Genomic DNA, 20,421 nt, shown 5'->3' on the forward strand with positions numbered 1-20,421 from the left:
ACACAGAGGGGGGAACAGTGCTGTGCTGAGGGCAGCAGAGGTTGTGATGTGCTCTGGAGATGGAGGGAGGGACCACCAGCCAGGAATACAGGTGGCCACTAAACACTGGAAAAATCAGGGAAAGAGATTCTCCCCCTCAGAGCAGGCAGAAGGAAACCAACTCCTTGACATCAGCCCCTTGAGACTGACCATGGACTTCTGACCTCTATTTGTAAGAGAACAAATTAGGGCTGCCTTAAGCCATGAACTGGTGACAATTCGTTACAACAACCACAGGAAACAAATGCAGTGGGGATACTGCGACTTGCCCCTGATGGAGGTTGGGATGCTGTGTGTGGGCCCTTGAACCAGGCTCAGGGTCAGCCCCAGGGTGATGACTGCAATCTGGATGATGCTCACGGCAAACGAAGGGTCCTCCGGCCTTAGGAACGGCACACCTTTTGCAGTCTCTAGTCCTCGTGCATCTTGTTCTGAACCTTGTGCATCCGTCTATCACCAGCCTATGGTGAATTTCAGGCCAGTCACTGACCACCTCCGGTGCCTCCAACCAGCCATCTCTCCGCTCGGTCCAACTCCAGGAGACAAGAAGGCGCCTGGCAGCTGCTGCCCACCGCCCCAAGTTTGTACTCTGAAAAAGTAGGACAAGAATAAATTTCTGGGACTGTTGTTTCTAGAATTTTTCGGCCCAACTCCAGGGCTGTGGCCCATTGGGCCTTAGGGTCCCCCTCCCAATGGAATTTTAAACAAACTTAAACTCCTTTGCCAGTGGGCTTAGAAAGGTCAAGTTTCTTGCCCAAAGTTATATAGCTAGTGAGTGGTAGAGGCCAAATTCGGATCCATGGCTGCCTGAAGTCCACATCATAAAGCAAAGACAAGGGGCGCCTGGGTGGCGCAGTCGGTTAAGCATCCGACTTCAGCTCAGGTCACGATCTCGCGGTCCGTGAGTTCGAGCCCCGCATCGGGCTCTGGGCTGATGGCTCAGAGCCTGGAGCCTGTTTCCGATTCTGTGTCTCCCCCTCTCTCTGCCCCTCCCCCGCTCATGCTCTGTCTCTCTCTGTCCCAAAAATAAATAAACGTTGAAAAAAAAATTAAAAAAAAAAAAAAAGCAAAGACAAGCATGTGTCCTGCTGTCTTCTGAAGGGACCCCAAACCATGGGTGAGGGTGGCTTTGAATAATGGAGGAGGGAGGGGTCAGAGGTCCACCCTGGCCACAGGTACCTGTGGCCCTCACATCTTTATTCATGATGCCAGAATTGGGGTGGTGGGGTGGTGTGGGGACAGTACTGCTGGAGAGTCTCAGAATTCACTGCTAGATGAAGAAGGCAGGAAGAGGGTGAGTTTGGGGCCTGAGCCAGGGCCTGCCCAAGCAACTGCCAAGTTGCCCTTCAAATTACCTGGAGCTCCCTCTGCTTGGGAGAAAGGAGGGTGAGGGATAGAACAGCCCAACGTGAGGACTACAAGGATGGAGAACAAGACATCGCTCAAAGGGTCCACACTTCAGAGTCTGACATCTGGGATCAAATTCCACCTCTACTATTTCCTGGCCCTGTGATCTGGGGCAAGTCATTTAACCTCTCGGAGCCTCAGTTTCGCCATCTTTAAATGAGGAGCCTAGTATTAACCTAGCGTGTAGGTTATTCGAAGGATTCGCTAAAATGTTAGCCACTGGCACATAGTACACTTTCAGTAAAATAGAAACTGTTGCTGTGATTATTATTGGGTGCGTGTAGGGAGCCTCAGGCACCCTGGAGAACCGGGAAGAACTTTCTGCAGGGAGGACAGAGAACTGACTGCAACAGAGATGGATGCAGGTCCTCAGCAAGAGTCTTCCTGCCTTGGGGGCAGTCAAGGCCTCGTGAAATAGCGTTGGTGGAGGGGCTCTTTAAATGAGTGCCATTGATTTCTTTCTTCCGGGTTTGCTGCTTTCTTTACTTCCTCCCCTCAGCACCTCTGTGAGGCTGGCGTCAGGGATCCCTTTAGTGGCAGCCAGCGGCAGAACTGGGGCGGAAGCCTAGGCCAGTTTGACACTTTACACGACCATCCTTCAAGGTGACCTCTCAGTGGACGACGGATCATTTCTGTCCTGTACTCACTGCTGGACTTCGGGCAAGCTCATGTCCCTCTGGAGACCTGGGTTCTCCCACCTGCTAATCATTGTTGGTTTGCACTAAGCATATGCTTAGAGAGTAGTGACAATACGTACCTACCTCACAGGAGAGGACGGAGCACAGGAAGAGCTCCCAACAGTTCTTGACAGATAAGTGCTCAAGAAAAGTTCGTTATTACTAATATTATACTGTCATGAAGCAGTCCGCTTCAGCTATGAAAGTTTGTGGTTTCTTTCTCATTGTGGCTCTGTGCGAGCTTGCACAAATGTCTCAGCTCTGGGCCTCAGACTCCGGTCGGCACTCGGGCGGGTTCCAGGAGGGACACGAACCTGCCAGATGTGAACTTTTCAGTGCTGGAGCCCAGGCCGAATGCCTGGGGGCGGGCCGCAGGCGGCCGCCTCTCTGCGATTGGTGGAGCTTCTCGAGGCCCCGCCTCCCTGGGCCCTCCCCGCCCGTCACAGGCCCGCCTCGGGGATTAAGCAAAAAATCGCCGCCCCGCCCCGCACCGGGATTGGAGGCCTTTGTTTGCCGCTCAACTCCAGGAAACCACGGGCGCGCTGCGACCGCCGGCAGGTGAGGCGCGGGGTGGGGCTCGCGGTGGGTCCCGGGCTAGGGCCGGTCCTTCGCTGGGTCTCAGTTTCTCGATCTGGGGAATGGGGAGGAGAGCGGACCGCGCCGATGGGCTCCGATCCACGGGGACTGCCGCTGCTTTCTGTCTCTCCCACGTGGAAACCCCACGCGCCCGGGAAGGAGACCGATCGCCGCTCCGGGACTGGGAGGGAGTCCTGGACCGGCGTTCAGCGTCCAGTCCTAACCCGGCTGGCCGCCGGGTTCCGCAGGCGCCACCTCCGGCCTCAGTCTCCACCTCCGCACAATGGGGGCGTTGGCCTTTGCTCTCACTCCAGCTGGGGCTGGTCGCAGGGCGGGGAGAGGTCCCGAGGGGATCGGGGGTGGTCCTTGGCGGGGCCTCGGGCCGTGTTTGGGTTGGAGGTGTGGCCCGGGTAGCTGTGGTTACGGGGGAGGTGGGACTTCTCTGTCCTGGGATTTGTGTGAGATTCTTGTTCACCAGGCAACAACCCGCGCAGCCTGACAACTCGGAGCCGCGCACCCTCCCCGGACGCCTAACGCAAGTTTCTTTTCCTCTTTTTGGCAAGGGTGAGGGAGGCAGAGCAAGGGCCAGCAGTGAGGATGGGCAGCTCGACAGTGGTAGGGACTGGAATGGACTGAGAAATGAGACCAGCCTTTCTCAGTACACAGATGGGGAGACTGAGGCCGAGAGAAGGGGCGCCTGTTGCCCGAAGCGCACAGCAGGGCAGGCGCAGTGCTGGCCTCTCCCCAGGGCGATGCCGCTGGCACCCGCGGCGGCGTGCGACCTTGGAGGAGAGTCTTCCCTCATCCTTTCCCCCCGCTATTGTTGAAAGAAATGACAGGTTGGAGAGGATCATTACCTACCTTTCAAAAGCTTCTGCTTCTCAGTGATAAAGTTGGAAGGGAAAGTTGCTGATAACAAGCCCGGGCTATTTTGAAGCTTTGAGCCTGAGACAGGTTGTAGAGAAAAGAGACATTGTTTCTGTCCTCCAAAACGGAAGAAGAAATTGTTGAAACCGAAGCACAGAGGACTGAGGTTAGATACCTCCAGGGACTTCCCAAGAGAATTTACCAGGCGCCTCCTCTGGCTTTGGTGGGTTTGACTGTTGGTTTTGTTTTGTCAAGAAAACAGAACCTGAGGGGGCTTAAGTCTAGCTTAGGGTGATAGACCCCTTGGTGTTTTGGGGACTATTCAAGTTTTATTCCCAGTTCTTCTGCAGGAAGGAGAAGGTGCCCGCGTGGGGCCTCTGCCTCCCCGAAGCCCAGTGGTTTGCATCTGAAACATGTGATGTAGGCTGTTTCTTGCGAGGGGATTTCATCAGCTCCCACCAGCCTGAACACTCTGCCAGAAGCACCAGGGCTGGGGTTACCAGAGATGCTGGGGATGGTCCCCGCACTGCCGCTGTCATGCTGAGACAGTATTTTGGAAACTGGTGCCTGCCAAGGACATTTCAGTTTATCCCCAGGAGGGGGGAAGAAAGTATTTTTAAAGCATCCAGCTGAATCACCAGGCAAACGCCAGGTCTTTTTTGTGTTTCCTCAGTCCTGGGAGATGGGACGGATCTGGAGATGGAGAGTTAGAAGACCTGGGTTTCAATCCCCAGCCTGACTTCCATTCTGAAAGCCTCAGTTTTCCTCTCTGTTAAATGGGAATGGTAGTAGGCACTCCAGTGCCTACTGGAGAAGAGGAAACTGAGGCCCAGAGAAAGGAAGTAACAATAATATTGATAACGGTTACTGATTACTGAATGCTATATTCTCGCCACTGCGCCACGGGTTTTACTGCAATGACTGAGGTCTGGGAGGGCAGGAACTTGTGTCACCTTCTTGGTACCCAGTACAGAGCCCTACACATAGCAGGTGTTCAGTGCATTGTTGTGGATCGCCTGGATTGTATCACTTAGTGTTCACATTGTTGCCATGAAGTGGGTGTTATTGCTGTTCTCCTTTTACAAATGAGAAGCCTGAGGTTCAGAGAGTTTAAGTCACTCACCTGAGGTCACACAGCTTTTCTTTGGGGTTGGTCGGCCCTTACTTTGGGATGTGCAGGGGCGTGTCGTCTTGTGGGAGCTGACCGTGTGCCTCTCTCTCTGGTGCTGTGCTGGTGATACCACATTGGTAGCTTGAAATTGGCCATAAGGTGGGCATTTACACTATGGCAATCAGCAGATCAGGCCACAAATCAGGCTTTTTCTTTTCTTTTTTCTTTTTTTTAAGAAAGCCACATGTGAAGGGTAGTGTGGGATAGAAGGCCAGCACTGCTAGGAGGTGGAGGGTTCCTGGCAGGGCAGGAGGCCCGAGGGGTGCCAGGCCGAATGCTCCCCTAAAGTGTGGTATTTGAGAAGGAAAACCTTTCTGAGACGGGGAGCCTCGTCTGGCGTGTGAGTTGTGCAGGGCAGCCGCCATCTGACTTAGGAACAGGTCAGTTTGAGCCTGAATTCGGGGCCAAGGTGTCTGGCCTTTAACCCCAAGTGACAACAGCCATCAGTTGGTCTTTCAGCAGGGAAAGCCTTGACCAGAATGATGCTGTGGGAAGATTTAGCCCGCAGCGTGTGCCCAGGGGATTAGAGGCTGAGCCTGGGGCCGGGCCAGTGGCAAGAGGCACTAACAGACCTGGGAGCCAGGAGGAGGCTCAGAGCGCCCCGCCCCCCCCCCCCCCCCCCGCCCTCCCCTTCCCCACCCCCGCTGTGTATACAGTGTATACATTGTCCCGTTACTTTGCATGCACACGCCTGAGGAAAGTGTTACCTCCAGTCTGTGGTTGAGGGCATCAGAGGGGTCTGGAAGAGCCACCAGATCTGGATCCAGGCCTTTCTGTCCCCAGCCTCTTACATTTTTAATTCCTGGGTCCCTCCTTCATTCCAGCATACAATCCCATCTCCTTGCCAAGTGCCGGCCACACTCTGGTGTGTTTGGCAAGAGCGACCCTTTGCTCCCAGGCCTGATCCCCCATGAGCCCCTAGATCCTTGCCAGAATCCCCTGTTCTAAGGAAGAGGCTGGGGATCAGGGCCAGAGTGGGTTGCCCAGCTGGCAGTCTTCTTGGAGTCTGGAGTCCACAGCCAAAGGCCAAGGACCGGGAGGGGCCTCAGGTGCCAGGAGGCTGCACTCAGAGCCCCACTAGGTCAAGGGGTCATTTGGAGGGTAATGCTGTGCTTGTGGCTGTGTACAGACCCAGCTCTGCCTGTCATGTGCTGTGGGACTATGGGCGAGTCTTACAACCTCTCCGGGCCTTTCCTCATCTGTTAAATGCCTGGTTATGAGAATCTGATCAACACATGCCATGCCCCAAAATGTTGAGTGGGTAAGGCTAGGATCACTTCCCTTCCCTTTTATGATTTTCATATGTCGCCACATGTTGCATAAATGGCTACATGTGCAGAAAAGAGCCTGTCGTATCAGAGCTTAAAAAGAGGAAGGGGGGCGGGGCACCTGCGTCGCTCCGTCGGTTGGGTGTCTGACTCTTGGTGTTGGCTCAGGTCATGATCTCATGGTTTGTGGGTTCAAGCCCCGCGTCTGGCTCTGTGCTGACAGTGCGGGGCCTGCTGGGGATTCTCCCTCTCCGCTCCTCCCCCACTTGTGCTCCCTCTCTCTCAAAATAAATAAATCAGAACTGTTAAATAAAAAAGAGGAATGGGGCGCCTGGGTGGCTCAGTCGGTTGGGCGGCCGACTTCAGCTCAGGTCACGATCTCATGGTCCGTGGGTTCGAGCCCCGCGTTGGGCTCTGTGCTAACAGCTCGGAGCCTGGAGCCTGCTTCCGATTCTGTGTCTCCCTCTCTCTGCCCCTCCCCCATTCATGCTCTGTCTCTCTCTGTCTCAAAAATAAATAAAAACGTTAAAAAAAATTTTTTTTTAAGTAAAAAAAATAAAAATAAAAAAGAGGAAGACAGAAAGTGCGGGATGGGAATTACAGAATATCACAGGGCGTCAGCGCTCCAAAGGGCCCCAAAGCGCCTAACCGCTCTTCCTGACTTGCACTGGCGGGGAACCTGAGGCAGGGCACGCCCAAGGTCTCGTCAGAATGAAGCCAGTACACAGGTCTGCCGTGGTGGCATGTGGGGTGGGGGGGGGGAGGGGAGGGGGTATAAGAACAGCGAATCTTCATTTTACTCTTATTTTTAAAGCAGCTGTTATTTTTGGAAAACACACATAAGGAGAAAGAGTAAACTTGGCTATAATTGTATTACCTAGTACTAATTACTATAAACATTGTGGCTCACCCCTCTCTCTCTCTCTCTCTGTTTCCCTCCCTCGTTTCCTTCTCTTCCTCCGTATGTTAACTGTTGTTCTTTGTATGTAATGGGCTCAAACTAGATACAGATGATTTTATAACCGGCTCCCTCAGCGTGTCTCACGTCTACGCCACTGTATCTCCTTCCACAATAGGACCGGTGACAGCTGCATGATGCTCCTTTGAGCAGAAACATCATAATTTATTTCAGTGGTCCCCTAAGGTTGGACACCGAGGTTGCTTTCAATCTTTTCACGTACTGCAAGGTTCGGTCACAGATACAGAAGACTGTACTGTCTAGATTCGCACGGCGTGGTTCAAAGCCAGCTTCCTCTCCTGTGACATGGGGAGAATACTTCTTGCCTCCTTGGATTGGCGTAAGGATTAAATGATGACATCCTAATCCACAGAAAGGCCTTTACGTGATAGGTGTGGAATAACGTCTTGCTGTTAGCAATGCATTCACCTGTTTTTGGTGGACGCTTTTCATGGAGTGTGAATTTAAGGGTGTGTGTGTGTGTGTGTGTGTGTGTGTGTGTGCAAATGCTTATGCGTGTGTGTTTTGCTCGTATGGCCACACCCTCCTCATCGCCCATGCGGTGGTTGGCTGACGAAGGCCCTCATCCTCCCCTCCTTAACTCTTCAGGGCGAAGACACGGTTTCTATCTGGATTGGCGAGCCCTGGGATCGTTTGGAGGCCACAGGGAAGAGGGCCACAGGGAAATGACAGCATTTCTCTGCACTTGGAAGAGCTGGCCATCCCTTTTTCTGTAGAAGACCCAGAAGAGGTCTGTGGCTGATCTTAGGGGAGCTCCAGAGCCAGGAAAATTAAACTCAGTCCTGCAGGGAGCAGGCCATATGGGCGTTTCACGGGTATGGCCAAAGTCATTTATTCATGAGCTCTGTGCCAGCTGGGCTGTGGGCCAGGACTTTAGGCCCATAGCCTCATTTATCATCCCAATAATTCTGTGAAGTCCGTATTACCCCCATTTTACAGAAAAGAAATCTGGGGTTCAGAGAGGTTAAGCCACTTGCCCAAGGCCACAGAGGTTTCAAAGAGAAGCTGGAGATCTCTGCCCATAAAGCACATGTTCCAGAAGCCCCTGTGCCTTGCAGCCTCCCATCACCATGGCGTTTCTACCGGTGTTGGCAAGTGGAATCAAAGAACCCAGGAGATTTAGTGCTAGAAGGTTATTTCTGACAACCTCAGAAGTAATCTCATCAAGCCTCAAGATTTCCAGGCTAAGGGAGGGGAAGGCACTTGTTCAGTGACACTCAGGCTGTCACATGGGTCTCTGCTTCCCCAGTTCTTCTTGGCCAGCTCACCTACCGCCCAAATTCCCTGCGGGCTTTAACTACAGGGTAAATTCAGCAGCCTGGGCCAGAAGGAGTGGATGACCTTGGGGGGGGGGGGTTCATTTCTTTCCCAAGGAAGGGAGTCCCCATGAATTCTGAAGATGCCAGTCCCCAATTTCCCCCCCCAGTGGCTGGAAAGCCCTGTGGCCTCGCTGTACCTCCGGGGCTCGGGACGTTGTGTTCAAGGTAGGTCACCCCAACGAGCAAGGCCCATCCCAGTCCCGAGCCATGTCCTGGGCCGCACCAGAAGGCTTAGAGAAAGGCAGACCTACCTTCCATTCTGGTTACCACGCTGGGCACTTAGATGGGGCTCAAGAGGGAATGTGGACGGAGGGCGGGGAGCCGATGGCTGAGTGATGGGCAGTAGGAGGGTGGTTGAGGATGGCCTTCGAGGTGCTGGAGCCTCACGACCCAGGGGCTTGAGGGGATAAATGGCCAAAGGCTTGCTGGGCCCCGGCGGCCAGGAGGCAGGCTTGTGCAGATTCAGCAGGACGTGGGCACGCTTCTGGTAAAAGTACTCAAGGCTGGGGACCAAAAGATTTTGCTGTTGCTTTGTTTTTGTTGGGTGACCAGAACCTAATCCCTTCCCCATCTCTGGGTCTCCGTTTCCTTACCTGTAAACGAGATCGCACTCCTGTCCTGCCCATTTCCCAAGGCTATTCTTGAAGCATCTTGTGCAATAAAGGACAAGAAAGCAGTTTAGAAAAGCCCCCGAGGGCGTCTGGGTGCCTCAGTCAGTTAAGCATCCGACTCTTGATTTCGGCTCAGGTCTTGATCTCACACCCAGTCCGTGAGTTCGAGCTCGGCATCAGGTTCTGAGCTGATAGCGTGGAGCCTGCTTGGGATCCTCTCTCCCCTTCTCTCTCGCCCCTTTCCCCGTCTCTCTCAAAATAATAAATAAACTTAGAAGAAAAAGAAAAAGCCCCTGACAGTCTCTGTGTGGAATGAGAGCTTCATTGTCGATTGAGAACGTTGGCTTAGTGAATTGCAGTTAGTTGGTAATAAGCTGTCCGCCCAATTTTATCGTGCACAGATATTAACGATCTCTGCAGGCTGCAGTGGTGTGAACACCGAGCATTGTTGTTAAGAGGTGGATGACTATGGGCGTCAATCTCTACTGGCACTCACCAGCTTTGTGACTGCAGGCAGGTTCCTTGGGCTCTCTGGGCCTCTGTTTACCCACCTGTAAAATGGGCATGTCACACCAGCCCGACTGGCTTGCTGTGAGGGCCACAGCCACCGCATGGGCAACTGGCTAGATTCAGTAGATCATCCAGCGTGTATTTACTGTGCTTCTACTGTGTGTCAAGCCCCGTGCTGGGCACTGGGGATATAATGGTGAGCACTTCAGAGTTCCCAGTGACCAGGAAGACAGACCTGAGGTCTAATTCCAAATGGATCCCCGAGGAGGGCACGTGGGGGTTAAGATCTGCAGGTTGCCTAGAAGTTCCCAGGGAGAAGTGGGGTTGAGTTTGTCCTAGGAACAGTGGGGAGCACCCTGAGGAGGGTGAAGAGGGGGGAGCAGGGAGAGGCTGGACCAGCACCTTCTTCACTTCTTTCTCAGAGCAGCGGGCAGGACAGGAGTGTTTCCAGCACAGATGGACCATGTTTGCACGCTTTTGTTTTGGAACGATTGCAGTGGTGCAGGGTGGCGAGGAATGGATTGGAGGGGCCCCAGAGCTTTCCAGGAGAGGCCACGTGTGGATGCGGTGATGGGGCAGGTTCTGGTGAGACTGAGGCAATGAAACTGATAGGAGTCGATGATGGACCGTTCACGGGCTGTAAGGGAGAGGGAGATGTCCAGAACGACGGTCACTTGTGTTTGAGCACCTGGGCAAGAGATGGGGCAGCTTTGGAGGGTGGCGGTGTCATGAGGTCACTGTGGGATGTGTTGCTTTAAGCAGAATTTGGCCCGTGGGGGAGATGGTGTGCCAGGACGGGGCGCGGCACAAGCAAAGGCAGGGAGGAGCACTGGTGAGACTTGGGGGGCAGGGGGGGGCAGGGAGGTGGACCAGTGTGCTGCTTTCCTTGGTGTTAGGCGGCTGCCCCTAAGATGGATTTGGGGTTATCTGGGGGCCGTGGGGCGTGTCTAGCTGAGGCAGCCACCTGGCCTTGATGGCAGGGCTGCCTGGGTTAATGACCAGGGAGGGAGGGTGAATGAGTGACGGGCCGTCAGGGAAGCCCGCCCCTCGCACAATGGCCCACATGGTCACCAGAACTGGCAGGCGGGGCCTCATTAGGGTCTGGCCCTGCTCCACATCGGGCTGGGGGCTGCGGGGAGAGCCTTACCACCCAGATGTGTGCAGAAGGCAGGGAAGAGGGTGGAGGGGTGGGGTGATTGCTGCGATGAGGGCATCTGGTTCTAGCTCTGGCTTTGCCAGATACTCACAAACTAACCTTAGGAAAGTCCATTCCTTATTCCTTCATTTGTTCGTTCATTCGTTCATTCGTTCATTCATTCGTGTCCCAGGCCCCCAGCTGTACGCTTCGCAGGTCTTACCTCATTGAATCCTGGCAGTCGCCCTGTGGGGGGGCCACACTTCTTATCCCTGTTTTACAGATGAAGAAACAGGCTGAGGGCGGTGAAGTCTCCAAGGTCACAGAGCTAGCGAGAGGTGGGGCTGGGATTGGAATCCAGGTCTACACTGACTCAGGATCCATTTTCCTTTCCTTCTGGTTCTCAAATCTGGCTGCTCATCAGAATTGCCTGGAGAATCGCTTTTTGGACAATAGATGCCAGATTTTTTCCTTTTTCTTTTTGTTTCCTGAATCAGAGCCCCTGGATCCTCCATGGGGCCATGCCCCCACTCCTGCCTCTCCCTCTTGGCTCGCTCTCCTCTGGGGACGCAGCTCTGCTGTTCTCAGGGAAAGCCCAGCTGGTTCCCACCTTGCCCTCTGCACTTGCCCTTCCAGAATACTCTGCTGCCGGCCTTTTCTGTGACTTACTCCTGCCTCTGTCTTCAGTCCCTTGTTCGAATGTCACCTTCTCAAGGAGACCTTCCTGGCCATCCCCAAACCCTCCTCTCCAACCCCTTACTCTCTGAGCCACAGATTCTTGACCCAGGCCACATATCCTGGTCACCTGGGACACTTTAATGTGGCGGATGTCCAGAGACTGATTCTGTTGGTCTGAGTCAGCCGCAGGCATCAGGCTTACCAAAAACAGCCTGGGATATGGATCAGGGCTCCATCCCACCCTTGTCGGTCTTATCCATCCCTCTCCACGTTTGTTTACCGGCTGTGTTTATTGGAGTGGAGCAAGGACTTGGCCTGTCTTGCACCTTGCCATGTTCCCAGTACCATGAAAAGCACCCAGCGGACAGGAGGAGCTCCGCAAGTACCTGTCAAATAAATGAATGGGATGAGGGAAATGTGGGGAAAGGTAGCTTGCCCTCTGATTAGCTCTGGGGACAACAGGGGACATTCACCCGATCAGTCACTTCCCCACCTCCAGTGCTGCCTACAAAATCCCACTGTAGCTACAGGCCCAGCTTAGGGTGAGGACGGGGTTGGGGGCATGGGGAGGGGGGATGGCAGGCATTGCTGCAGCCTCCCTAAGGTATTGGGTTGCAGGATGGAAGGCAGGACAGGAAATCAGAGCTGCAAGGGTGCCAAGCAAGCATCCAGTGTGAGCTCGCATTGTGCAGGTGAGCACCAGGGCCTGGGGAGGGAGGGAGCCTCAGCCAAGGTCATGCCCTAGAGGGTAAGGGCTACAGAAAAAGCTCCCAGAGGGTTGCAGCTGTTGAGGCCTCCTCCCAGGCTCAGCATGCTGTGTGACCTTGGCCAAGCCTCTGACCTTCCCTGGAACCTCAGTGTCATAGGTCTGTACTTTGGCTGAGACGGCCCCAATCCCTGATGTCGGGAGACTCTGCCGTCCTTTCCTGGGCTTCGAGATCCGACCCGCAGAGAGCTCGCAAGGGGTTAAGCTCCTCCTGCTGACTCTCACTCCGCACGCAGACAAACCCCCTCCTTCTGACAAACACTTGTAGGAAATCAGGCTGGGCGCTTCCTGCCCAGGCGAGGCGGCCTCAGCCGCAGCAGGGGCGGGGAGAGGTGGGGAGCGATGCTTGTCTGTGAGCAGCAGCTCGGGCTGGCAGAGCGGCCTGGAGGCGGGCCAGGGCGCCATGGAGGCGGGGGGCTCCCCAGGTTTGGAACAAAGACCTCACAGGCAGGTCCCCTGAGCCTGGGCCAGCAGGATGGTGGTGGAGCCCGAGAGAGGTAAGGGAGTGAGGAGGGCAGGGGAGGCCGCCTTCCCTCTGGGCTGGCCAGTCACAGACTCTCTGGGACAGTCAGGGCAGCTGGACCAGCCCAGCCAGGAAGTTACAGCTGTGGCAGCTGTTACTACTTCTCTCCCAGCTCAGGGAGACTGGCCCCCAGGGCATGGGTGGATTTCAGGGGGATTTCTTCAAGCTTCCGGGTGCTGGATCCCAGTCTGAGCTCTAGTCCGAGCTCTGATTCTGATCTCTGTGAACTTGGACAAGCGCTGGTCCCTCTCTGTGCCTGGGGTGTCCTAATCAGCACATGCAGAGTTAGTCCCTGGGCTGCTAAGGGGCCTCAAAGGTGATGCTCGGATGAGGGGCAGGCCAGGAGGCAGCAGCGGGGTCCCCACTAAAGAGCGGCCCCTTCCGTGGTGTGTAAGGGCCAAGAGAGGAGCAGACACAGCCTGGCTCTTCAGGCAGGCGGGGCTAGAGTCTGCAGCGGCCAGGGTACCCTTCCTCTTTCTCCTCGGCCTCTGATGTGGAAAGAGCTGGGGGCAGGAGGGGGTACATCTAGCTGGTGCTTCCTCAAGGGATTAGTTTTTTGGTGGGAACCTCTTGAGTACGGTAGGTCTGTGCCCTGCCAGCTGCTCAGGGAGGGCAGCTGAGTTTGGGGCTCTGAGCTCAGCCTTTTTGGAGGGGCCCAGGCACTTGATATGGGCCTGTCCTCACCCCGAGTCCTGTCCTTCCCCCTTCCTCCTGTCCTCACCCCGAGTCTGATGGACTTGGTTTCCCAGTCATGGTCCCTGGGTCTGAATCCCTGGCCGCGTTTCCTGTGTGCGAGGTCTTGGGAGAGCCAGCCACCTCTCTACGACTCCGTTTTCTCATGTGGGAGATGTCAGGGTGGACGTAGGAGCAGGGAGGGGTCACCCTGCACAGCCCTGGCTGGATTAGAAGGGGCCTCAGAAGGCGTGGGGAGGCAAAGGTGGGCTGCATGGCTGCAGTTGGCATAGGAGACATAAAGACAAGGGTCCTCAGTTTTGGAGTGGCTGAAGTGGGCAGAGGAACCCTGTGGGGGTGGCCGACCCACTCGGGAACTGGAGAAGAGACCAGAAGGGGCTCACAGACCCCTGAGAGAGCCGGGGCAGGGCCAGTGGCAGGGAGAGAGGAGCCATACAAAAGGAGGGGGGAGCCATACAAAAGGTCGGTGCTTCCCGGTGAGGTAGTTTCTCCAAGGCAAGCAGGGACCTTGAACCTGACAGCCCAGCACCTGAGGGGATTGAGGGCTGTTTTGGGCTCAACCCCTAGTTCGCATGGCTGGGGCCTTTACCCAACCCCCCTGCCTTTCAGGAGCCATCCTGTGGCCCTCGTGCAGGCTGACTGGAACAACCCAGCCTTTGACTGTCATTCAAGGACCCCTGCTCATAGCTCTCAGTCAGGGTCTGTTCATACTTTCAGACCTCTGTGCCTTTGACTATGCTGTTCCCTCTGCCTGGAATGCCTCTCCCCACAGATTCTTCCCCCCAGATCCTCCTTGCCCAGCTTCATGCTTCCTTCATCAATAACCCTCTGTATTGTCACCTACTCCCCCCCTCCCCCCACCGCCGTTGAAACTTTGGAACACTTTGACTCATTTCAATGTTCCTTGTGACTTCCATAGTGGTTGGCACACAGTAGAAGGTCATAGGTTTTTTTAAGTTAATTTGCACCCACTGGGTGTTCAATATACATCTTTGTTACTTTGTAGTGGGTCCTCAGGATGGAGGAGGGAGTTAGCAGTTCTGAAGCTGTTGCCCTCAGGAGCCAAAGTCAACCGGGAACCTCAAGGTTCATTTAGCTACCACCCAGCCCACCTTAATGGGGCAGTCACTCCTTAGAGTAGCAAGGCAGGTGACGTTCTCCCCATTTTTCAGGGAGGGAAGGTTAAGCACAGCCGTTGACCGGGAAGCAACAGCATCAGACCTGGAACCTGGTCTCCAGGTGCCCAGCGACTTCTCTTTCTTGCACCAGCGGTGAGGGCGGGTCCTCATCCCTGCCTGAGGTTGGCATGTGGTTGGCGTCCAAGTGTGTTTGTTGACTGACCGCTGAGTGGCTGGCTGGGCCCTGGGCTCCAAGGCACCGAGGGCCGTGGCTTGCGTGGAAGACAGAGGCCTTGCTCAGGAGAGGCTCCCGGGTTTCACGGCCGGGGGAGCACGCGCACCACTCCAGCTAATGACCGCAGCTGCCTCTGACGTGCGGCTGCCCCTGGTCGCAGTGAGTTTCTGCGAAGACTGAGTCATCCCGGGAGACAGGATGTTCCTCTCCGTGCGCCCGGAGGCCTCTGTGATTGGGCAGCCGGCTTTGCGGCATGGCTAGAAAAAAGCCCTTTAAAAAGTCACAAAACCACATGCCTCCCTGGCCCCTTCCTCAGTGGAGATTTCAGGAAGAGAAGAGCGGTGGCCCTTAGCACCTCCCACGCCTCTCCAAGTGGCAGGGGCCAGAAGGCCCAGTCGGCCCTAAAGGGTGAGCCTTGCCAGGGACATTCACTTAAATGCAGATTCCTGGGCCCTATCCCAAGGCCGCTGACTGAGTCTTTGCGTGGACCTAGGAATCTGCATTCTTAGAGGACTCCTAAGAATCCTCAAGCTAGAGGCCCACTGAGATTCCCGAGAGGGGTGCAGGCCCCCCAGAGGGTATGGGAAGCAAGGATTAGAGCTTCTCTTTAAAAGACTTTTCTACCTCATGTTTGTTTGTTTTTTTAAGTTTATTTATTTCTTTGGAGAAAGAGAGAAAGGAGCAGAGAGAGGAGAGAGAGAATCCCAAGCAGTCTCTGTGCTGTCCATGCAGAGCCCAACATGGGGCTTGAACTCACGAACCATGAGACCATGACCTGAGCTGAAACCAAGAGTCAGACATCTGACTGACTGGGCCACCCACGTGCCCTTCTAGTGCAGCTTTTTAAAAATTTATTTTTGGATATATTTTTTCTAATGCATGTATTTCTTTTCCTATACACCAGCATGAGGATGCGTGTATCTAAAGATATTAATAGAGAGAGAGAGAGAGCACGAGAGCAAGTCTATTTTTCTGACGAGTTTTGTGATAGAAAATTGGAGATTACCGGCTCAGATGAATAGTTTCAAGTCAAGCCACTGTTCCATGCCGACCTTCAGTTTTCTCTTCTGAAAAATACTTTTCCTGTGACCTGCCTCCCTGTTTGGGACGAGGGCAGGTGGAGAATGTGCAAGGAAGCTTCTAGCCCAGGCCGGCACAGGGTGAGCCCCGCATATGTGTTGGGGGTCACGGGGAGGCCTGCTGGGTGATCTGGAGGAAGTTCTGGTGGGGAGAGAGGAAGACTGGGGGTGGGGGAGAGAATGAGGCCCCCCAAGCCCTAGGACAGGATCAGGGGTTGCAGCCAGAGGCCGTAGAATGGGGTTCCCTCCCTGTCCTCACCCCAGCCCTTTGAGGAGGCTGCCACCTTTCTTGTGATGCACCGTTCCCCGGGGAACATTCTATCCAGAAATAGTTGCCGGCTGACTTTTCTCAACCGTATAAATCAAGGCTCTGACCGAGACCCAAGTGCTCATAAGGCTGCAGGGACACAGACCTGTCAGTCCTCCCGGGAGGCCTAGAATTATACACCATGGTCTCCACAGCACGGAGGGAAGAGCCCGGGCCTGGGCTGTGTGGCGACCTTTCACCCCAGCCTTGTCTCGGCAGGTGGGTGGCTTCGGAGTGAGGATTTTGTATGAGCTAACGAGACCGCTGCTCTGTGGCTGGGTGCTTGGGGAGTATCTGCGGTAGTGGGAAAGGACGGGAGAGGAGATGAGGGGGAGAGGACAGAAGGAAGGGGGAGCCCTTCTCCAGCTGTCTTTCCCTGCCTCTGGTCCCTCCGCAGCCAGGCTCCCTCTTCTGGCCCCCTCTCCCCAGGCAGTCGGAGGGGAAACTTGTAAGTGTGCTGTCCTGTGCCTGGGATGCCCTGAATGGACCCGAGAGGCCCTCCTGGACCTGGCCACCATGTCCCCTTGCCCACACTCTGTTGTCAGAGCTCCCAGACCCTGCCCCAATACCACAGCCATAGGGGGAACCACTTCCTGTCGCCCCTCCTGCCCCTGCACTCCATGGACATGCTCTCTCTCTCTTTTTTAAATTTAGGTGAAATTCACGTCACATAAAATTAACTTTTTTATTATTTTTTAAACATTTATTTATTTTTGAGAGAGAGAGAGAGAGAGAGAGAGCAAGTGGGAAAGGAACAAAGACAGGGAGACAGAGACTCCAAAGCAGGCTCCATGCTGTGAGCACAGAGCCTGACACAGGGCTCAAACTCACGAACCGAACTGTGAGATCATGACCTGAGCCTAAATCAAGAGTCGGCTGCTTAACCGACTGATCCACCCAGGCGCCCTATTTTTTTTTTTTTAATGTTTATTTATTTATTTTGACAGAGAGTGTGTGTGAGCCAAGGAGGGGCAGAGAGAGAGGGAGAGGGAGAGAGAGAGAATCCCAGTCAGGCTCTGTGCCGTCAAAGTGGAGCCCGACCTGGGGCTCTGTCTCACGCACCTTGAGATCATGACCTGAGCTGACGTCTAGAGTCGGACGCTCAACCGACTGAACCTCCCAGGTGCCCCCAAAATTAACCTTTAAAAGGAGCAATTCATTGACTATATTTATAAGGTTGTGCCACTGCCACCTGTATCTATTTCCAAAACATTTTCATCACCCCGAAAGGAAACCTCATACCCACGAAGCAGTCGCCCCCCATTCCGCCCTCCCCCAGCGCCTGGGAACTGCAGGCTGCTTTCCGTCTCTGTGGGTTTACCTATTCTGGAAATTTCGTAGAAATGGAGTCCTGCTGTGTGTGATCCGTGCCTGGCTCCTTTCACTCAGCCTCAGGTTCTTCAGGTTCGTCCTTGTGGTGATGTGAGTCAGTTCTTCTGTCCGTTTAACAGCTCGGTGCTAGGACACTGCACATGCACACGCACACTGTGCATCCGCTCATCCTCTGGTCGACATTTGGGTCACGTCCGCCTTTTGGCTGTTACGCGTGGTGCTGCTCTGAACGTATGTGTATTGGTTTGAGTACTTGTGTTCAATTATTTGGAGTACTGGAACGTCCCAGTGTGAATTCTTACCCGAGGGGGGTCAGGAAAGGTTCCCAGAGGAAGTGGCTTGTGGACTAAACACCCCCCCGCCCCCGTCCCGTCCTGCCCCACCCCGTGCTTCTCAGGTTGTGCTCGCCTCGATTTGTAGCTGCTGCCTCTTTGTCTGCTTCCTCCTGGGGCTCTCGGCTCTCATGTGGGCAGGGGCTGCGCCCAGCGCCATGCACGCAGCCTGGCACACGGTGGTATCACTGGAATACGTGGACCTCTTGCCAGTGTGCGGGACTCTGGCTCCCGACCCTGTATCTCGGGTAATCTTACAAAAGTCTGGAGGGAGAGGAATTATCCCCCCAGATTTATTGAGGAAAATGGAGGCGGCGTGACTTGCTCAAGGTCACACGGCCTCAAGGGGTGGGAGCCAGGAGCTGACCCAGGGCTTTCTGGTTCCAGAGCTCCTCTGACGCAGGGAGGAGACGGGAGGAGTGATGCTGTCCCCGGATTGTGTCCCCGACAGGCTGCAGGCAGCATGGCTGGTACTGAGACGAGCCGGCGGTGACTCAGGCGCCCACGGTGGCGGCTCCGCATCCTGAAGATGAAGTGGCCCAGGTGGAGTGCTGGCTAGGCCCGATGGCCAGCTCCAGGACGGAGGTGTGCTGGGCCGAGCCGGGCCTGGGGAAGGGGCCCCGGCGGCGACGCTGGGCCTGGGCCGAAGAGAAAAAGGATGCCGATGGGATACGGGGAAAAGAGGGGCCCTTTCCCAGTGCCACCAGCCCTGAGCTCCTGGAGGACTTCCGGCTGGGGCAGCCGCACCTGCAGCCACCAGGGTGGGGCCCGGCCCCGCAGCCAGCTGAGCGTCCGGCTTCCGAGTGCGGAGAGTCCGCGGGAGAGGGTGAGACCGGTGCCCCCTGAGTAGCCCATCTCCTGGTGGGGGGTGGGGAGTGGAGGGCGTTTTAGTGACTTTTTAAAAATGACAATCCATGAAGCCTATCATTTAAAAATGTCAAAGGTCTGAGTTACATAAGCGGTAGTGCTCCTTGCAGGAATATCAGAAAATACGAGCAAAAAGAGAAAAAACTAAAAAAATTACTTATTATCCGCAAAAATGCTCCTTTCCATATGTTTATATGCAAATGTAGTGTGCATTCTATGACCGACAGGGTAACCTGCTTTCGTGTAACTTTAATAGACAGGACATTTCCCCAGCTCGTCATATATCTCTCCACAAACCATTATTTTTTTTTTTTTTTAAATGTTTATTTTATTTTAGAGAGAGAGAGAGTGAGCACAGGAGGGGCAGAGAGAGAGAGGGAGAGAGAATCCCAAGCAGGTTCCACACTGACAGCTGTGAGCCCGACACAGGGCTTGAGCTCAGGAACCGCAAGATCATGACCTGGGCCGAAATCAGATGCTCAACCGAATGAGCCACCCGGGTGCCCCTCCACAAATCATTCCTAATGCCTGCAAAGGAGTTTTCTGGTGTGGCTCTTCCGTAATCTGGGGGCCAATCTCGTGCTGGGCATATAGGTGGTTTCTCGTTTTTGCTATTAAAAATAATGCAGAGATGAATGTCATTAGTACATCTTTGTATATTTGATTTGATAATGACCTTGGTAATTTAAGTTGCTTGGTCCAGGGGTTACCCCCATTTTTAAGATTTTTTTTAAAATCCCAATTAGTGATGAGAATGTTGGCATCCCTCATTTTCTAAAATAAGTGTTTCCCTTGCATCGAGACAGCTTACACTAAATTCCTAGTTCCACTGAGAGGTGCCTTCTCTCTGAGTCTTGGTTTTCCCATCTGCGAAGTGGGAGTAGTGATAGCATTGAGAATAGCGAGAGCTTGATATGAGATGTCTGTTGCACTTAAAATAGGATTGAAATGTCCAGACTTAGGATTCTGTGAATCAGGCAGGCCCCTGTGGATAGTAGAAATTGTGCCATGACCCAAAGTTCTTTATGCCAGGTCTGCTTAAAGTGAGGTTTGCCCACAGCTATTCACTGGAGAGCCATTAGCCCCTCAGGGAGAGGTGACTGGCATACACTGGGATGAAAGGGCAAGGGCAGAGGCATCTCTTCCTGAGGTCACATGGTAACCCCTTGCTATGATGTAATAGCTGCTGCCACGTCCCTTGCCCTTACAGTGTGCCAGCCACAGGGCTGGGCAGGGCTCAAGTCGTGTCTGCTTCCCTCCTCACCACCTTCTGCCAGATAGGAAGGACTAGCCTCCAGTCCCAAGTCAGGGTTGCCAGAGAGGTCAGCAACTTGCCCATGGCCCCCAGTAAGGGATCAGAGGAGCCAAGATTGAACCCAGGGCTGCCTGGCCCCAAAGACTGCTTTCCTCACCTCACTGTGTGACCCCCAGCAGCAGAGACTAACTCACTAGCATGACTGGGACTTTGGTCCTCAGTTCAGGACTACTCTGAGCCACTGCACGATCTTTGACAATTACTCAACCTCTTTGGGCTTCACATGTGCTGCTGTAAACAAGAGAGACTTGCTGAAGGAAATTTTAAGGAGTTGAAGGATGTAGAGGTGCCAGGGGGAAAGGCCAGAGGGGAGCAAAGAGTGATACAAGGGTTATGACAAAGGTGCATCAGCCCAGGGCAGAGGGTCTGTGCTTGATGACCCAGACTGTGCCTCATGAAACTTTGGGTCTATTCCTGAGGCTGACATAGGTTATAGGACAGAGTAGGTGCTCAATAAACATTGACTGAATGGATGATGCACAGATGGATGGATGAATGGGTGGGTGGGCAATGGATGGGTGAGTGGATGGGTGGGTAAGTAGCTAGATGGATAAGTGGATGGACGGGTGGATGGGTGATGGATGGTTGGATAGGTGAATGGATAGATGGATGGCTAG

General features: G+C 54.3%; 1 protein-coding gene across 6 annotated transcripts in view; it reads left to right on the forward strand.

Annotated features, from left to right (window-relative positions):
• Nucleotides 1-2,606: 2,606 nt before the first annotated feature.
• The window catches only part of AKNA (AT-hook transcription factor), a 55,029-nt gene continuing 37,214 nt past the window's right edge, over nucleotides 2,607-20,421 (forward strand). Inside the window, exons 1-2 of one of the 6 annotated variants that reach the window (XM_047828990.1) lie at nucleotides 2,607-2,681; nucleotides 18,074-18,448. In XM_047828990.1, coding sequence (XP_047684946.1) covers nucleotides 18,187-18,448 — 262 coding nt within the window. In that variant the 5' untranslated portion in view covers nucleotides 2,607-2,681; nucleotides 18,074-18,186. Of the gene's footprint in view, nucleotides 2,682-3,121; nucleotides 3,235-12,331; nucleotides 12,501-17,845; nucleotides 17,871-18,009; nucleotides 18,449-20,421 lie in introns of those variants that run through there. The other 5 variants (XM_047828991.1, XM_047828993.1, XM_047828989.1 and 2 more) reach the window with 5 other exon arrangements.

The sequence above is a fragment of the Prionailurus viverrinus genome, chromosome D4 (assembly GCF_022837055.1).
Source record: "Prionailurus viverrinus isolate Anna chromosome D4, UM_Priviv_1.0, whole genome shotgun sequence".
Classification (NCBI taxonomy): Eukaryota; Metazoa; Chordata; class Mammalia; order Carnivora; family Felidae; genus Prionailurus; species Prionailurus viverrinus.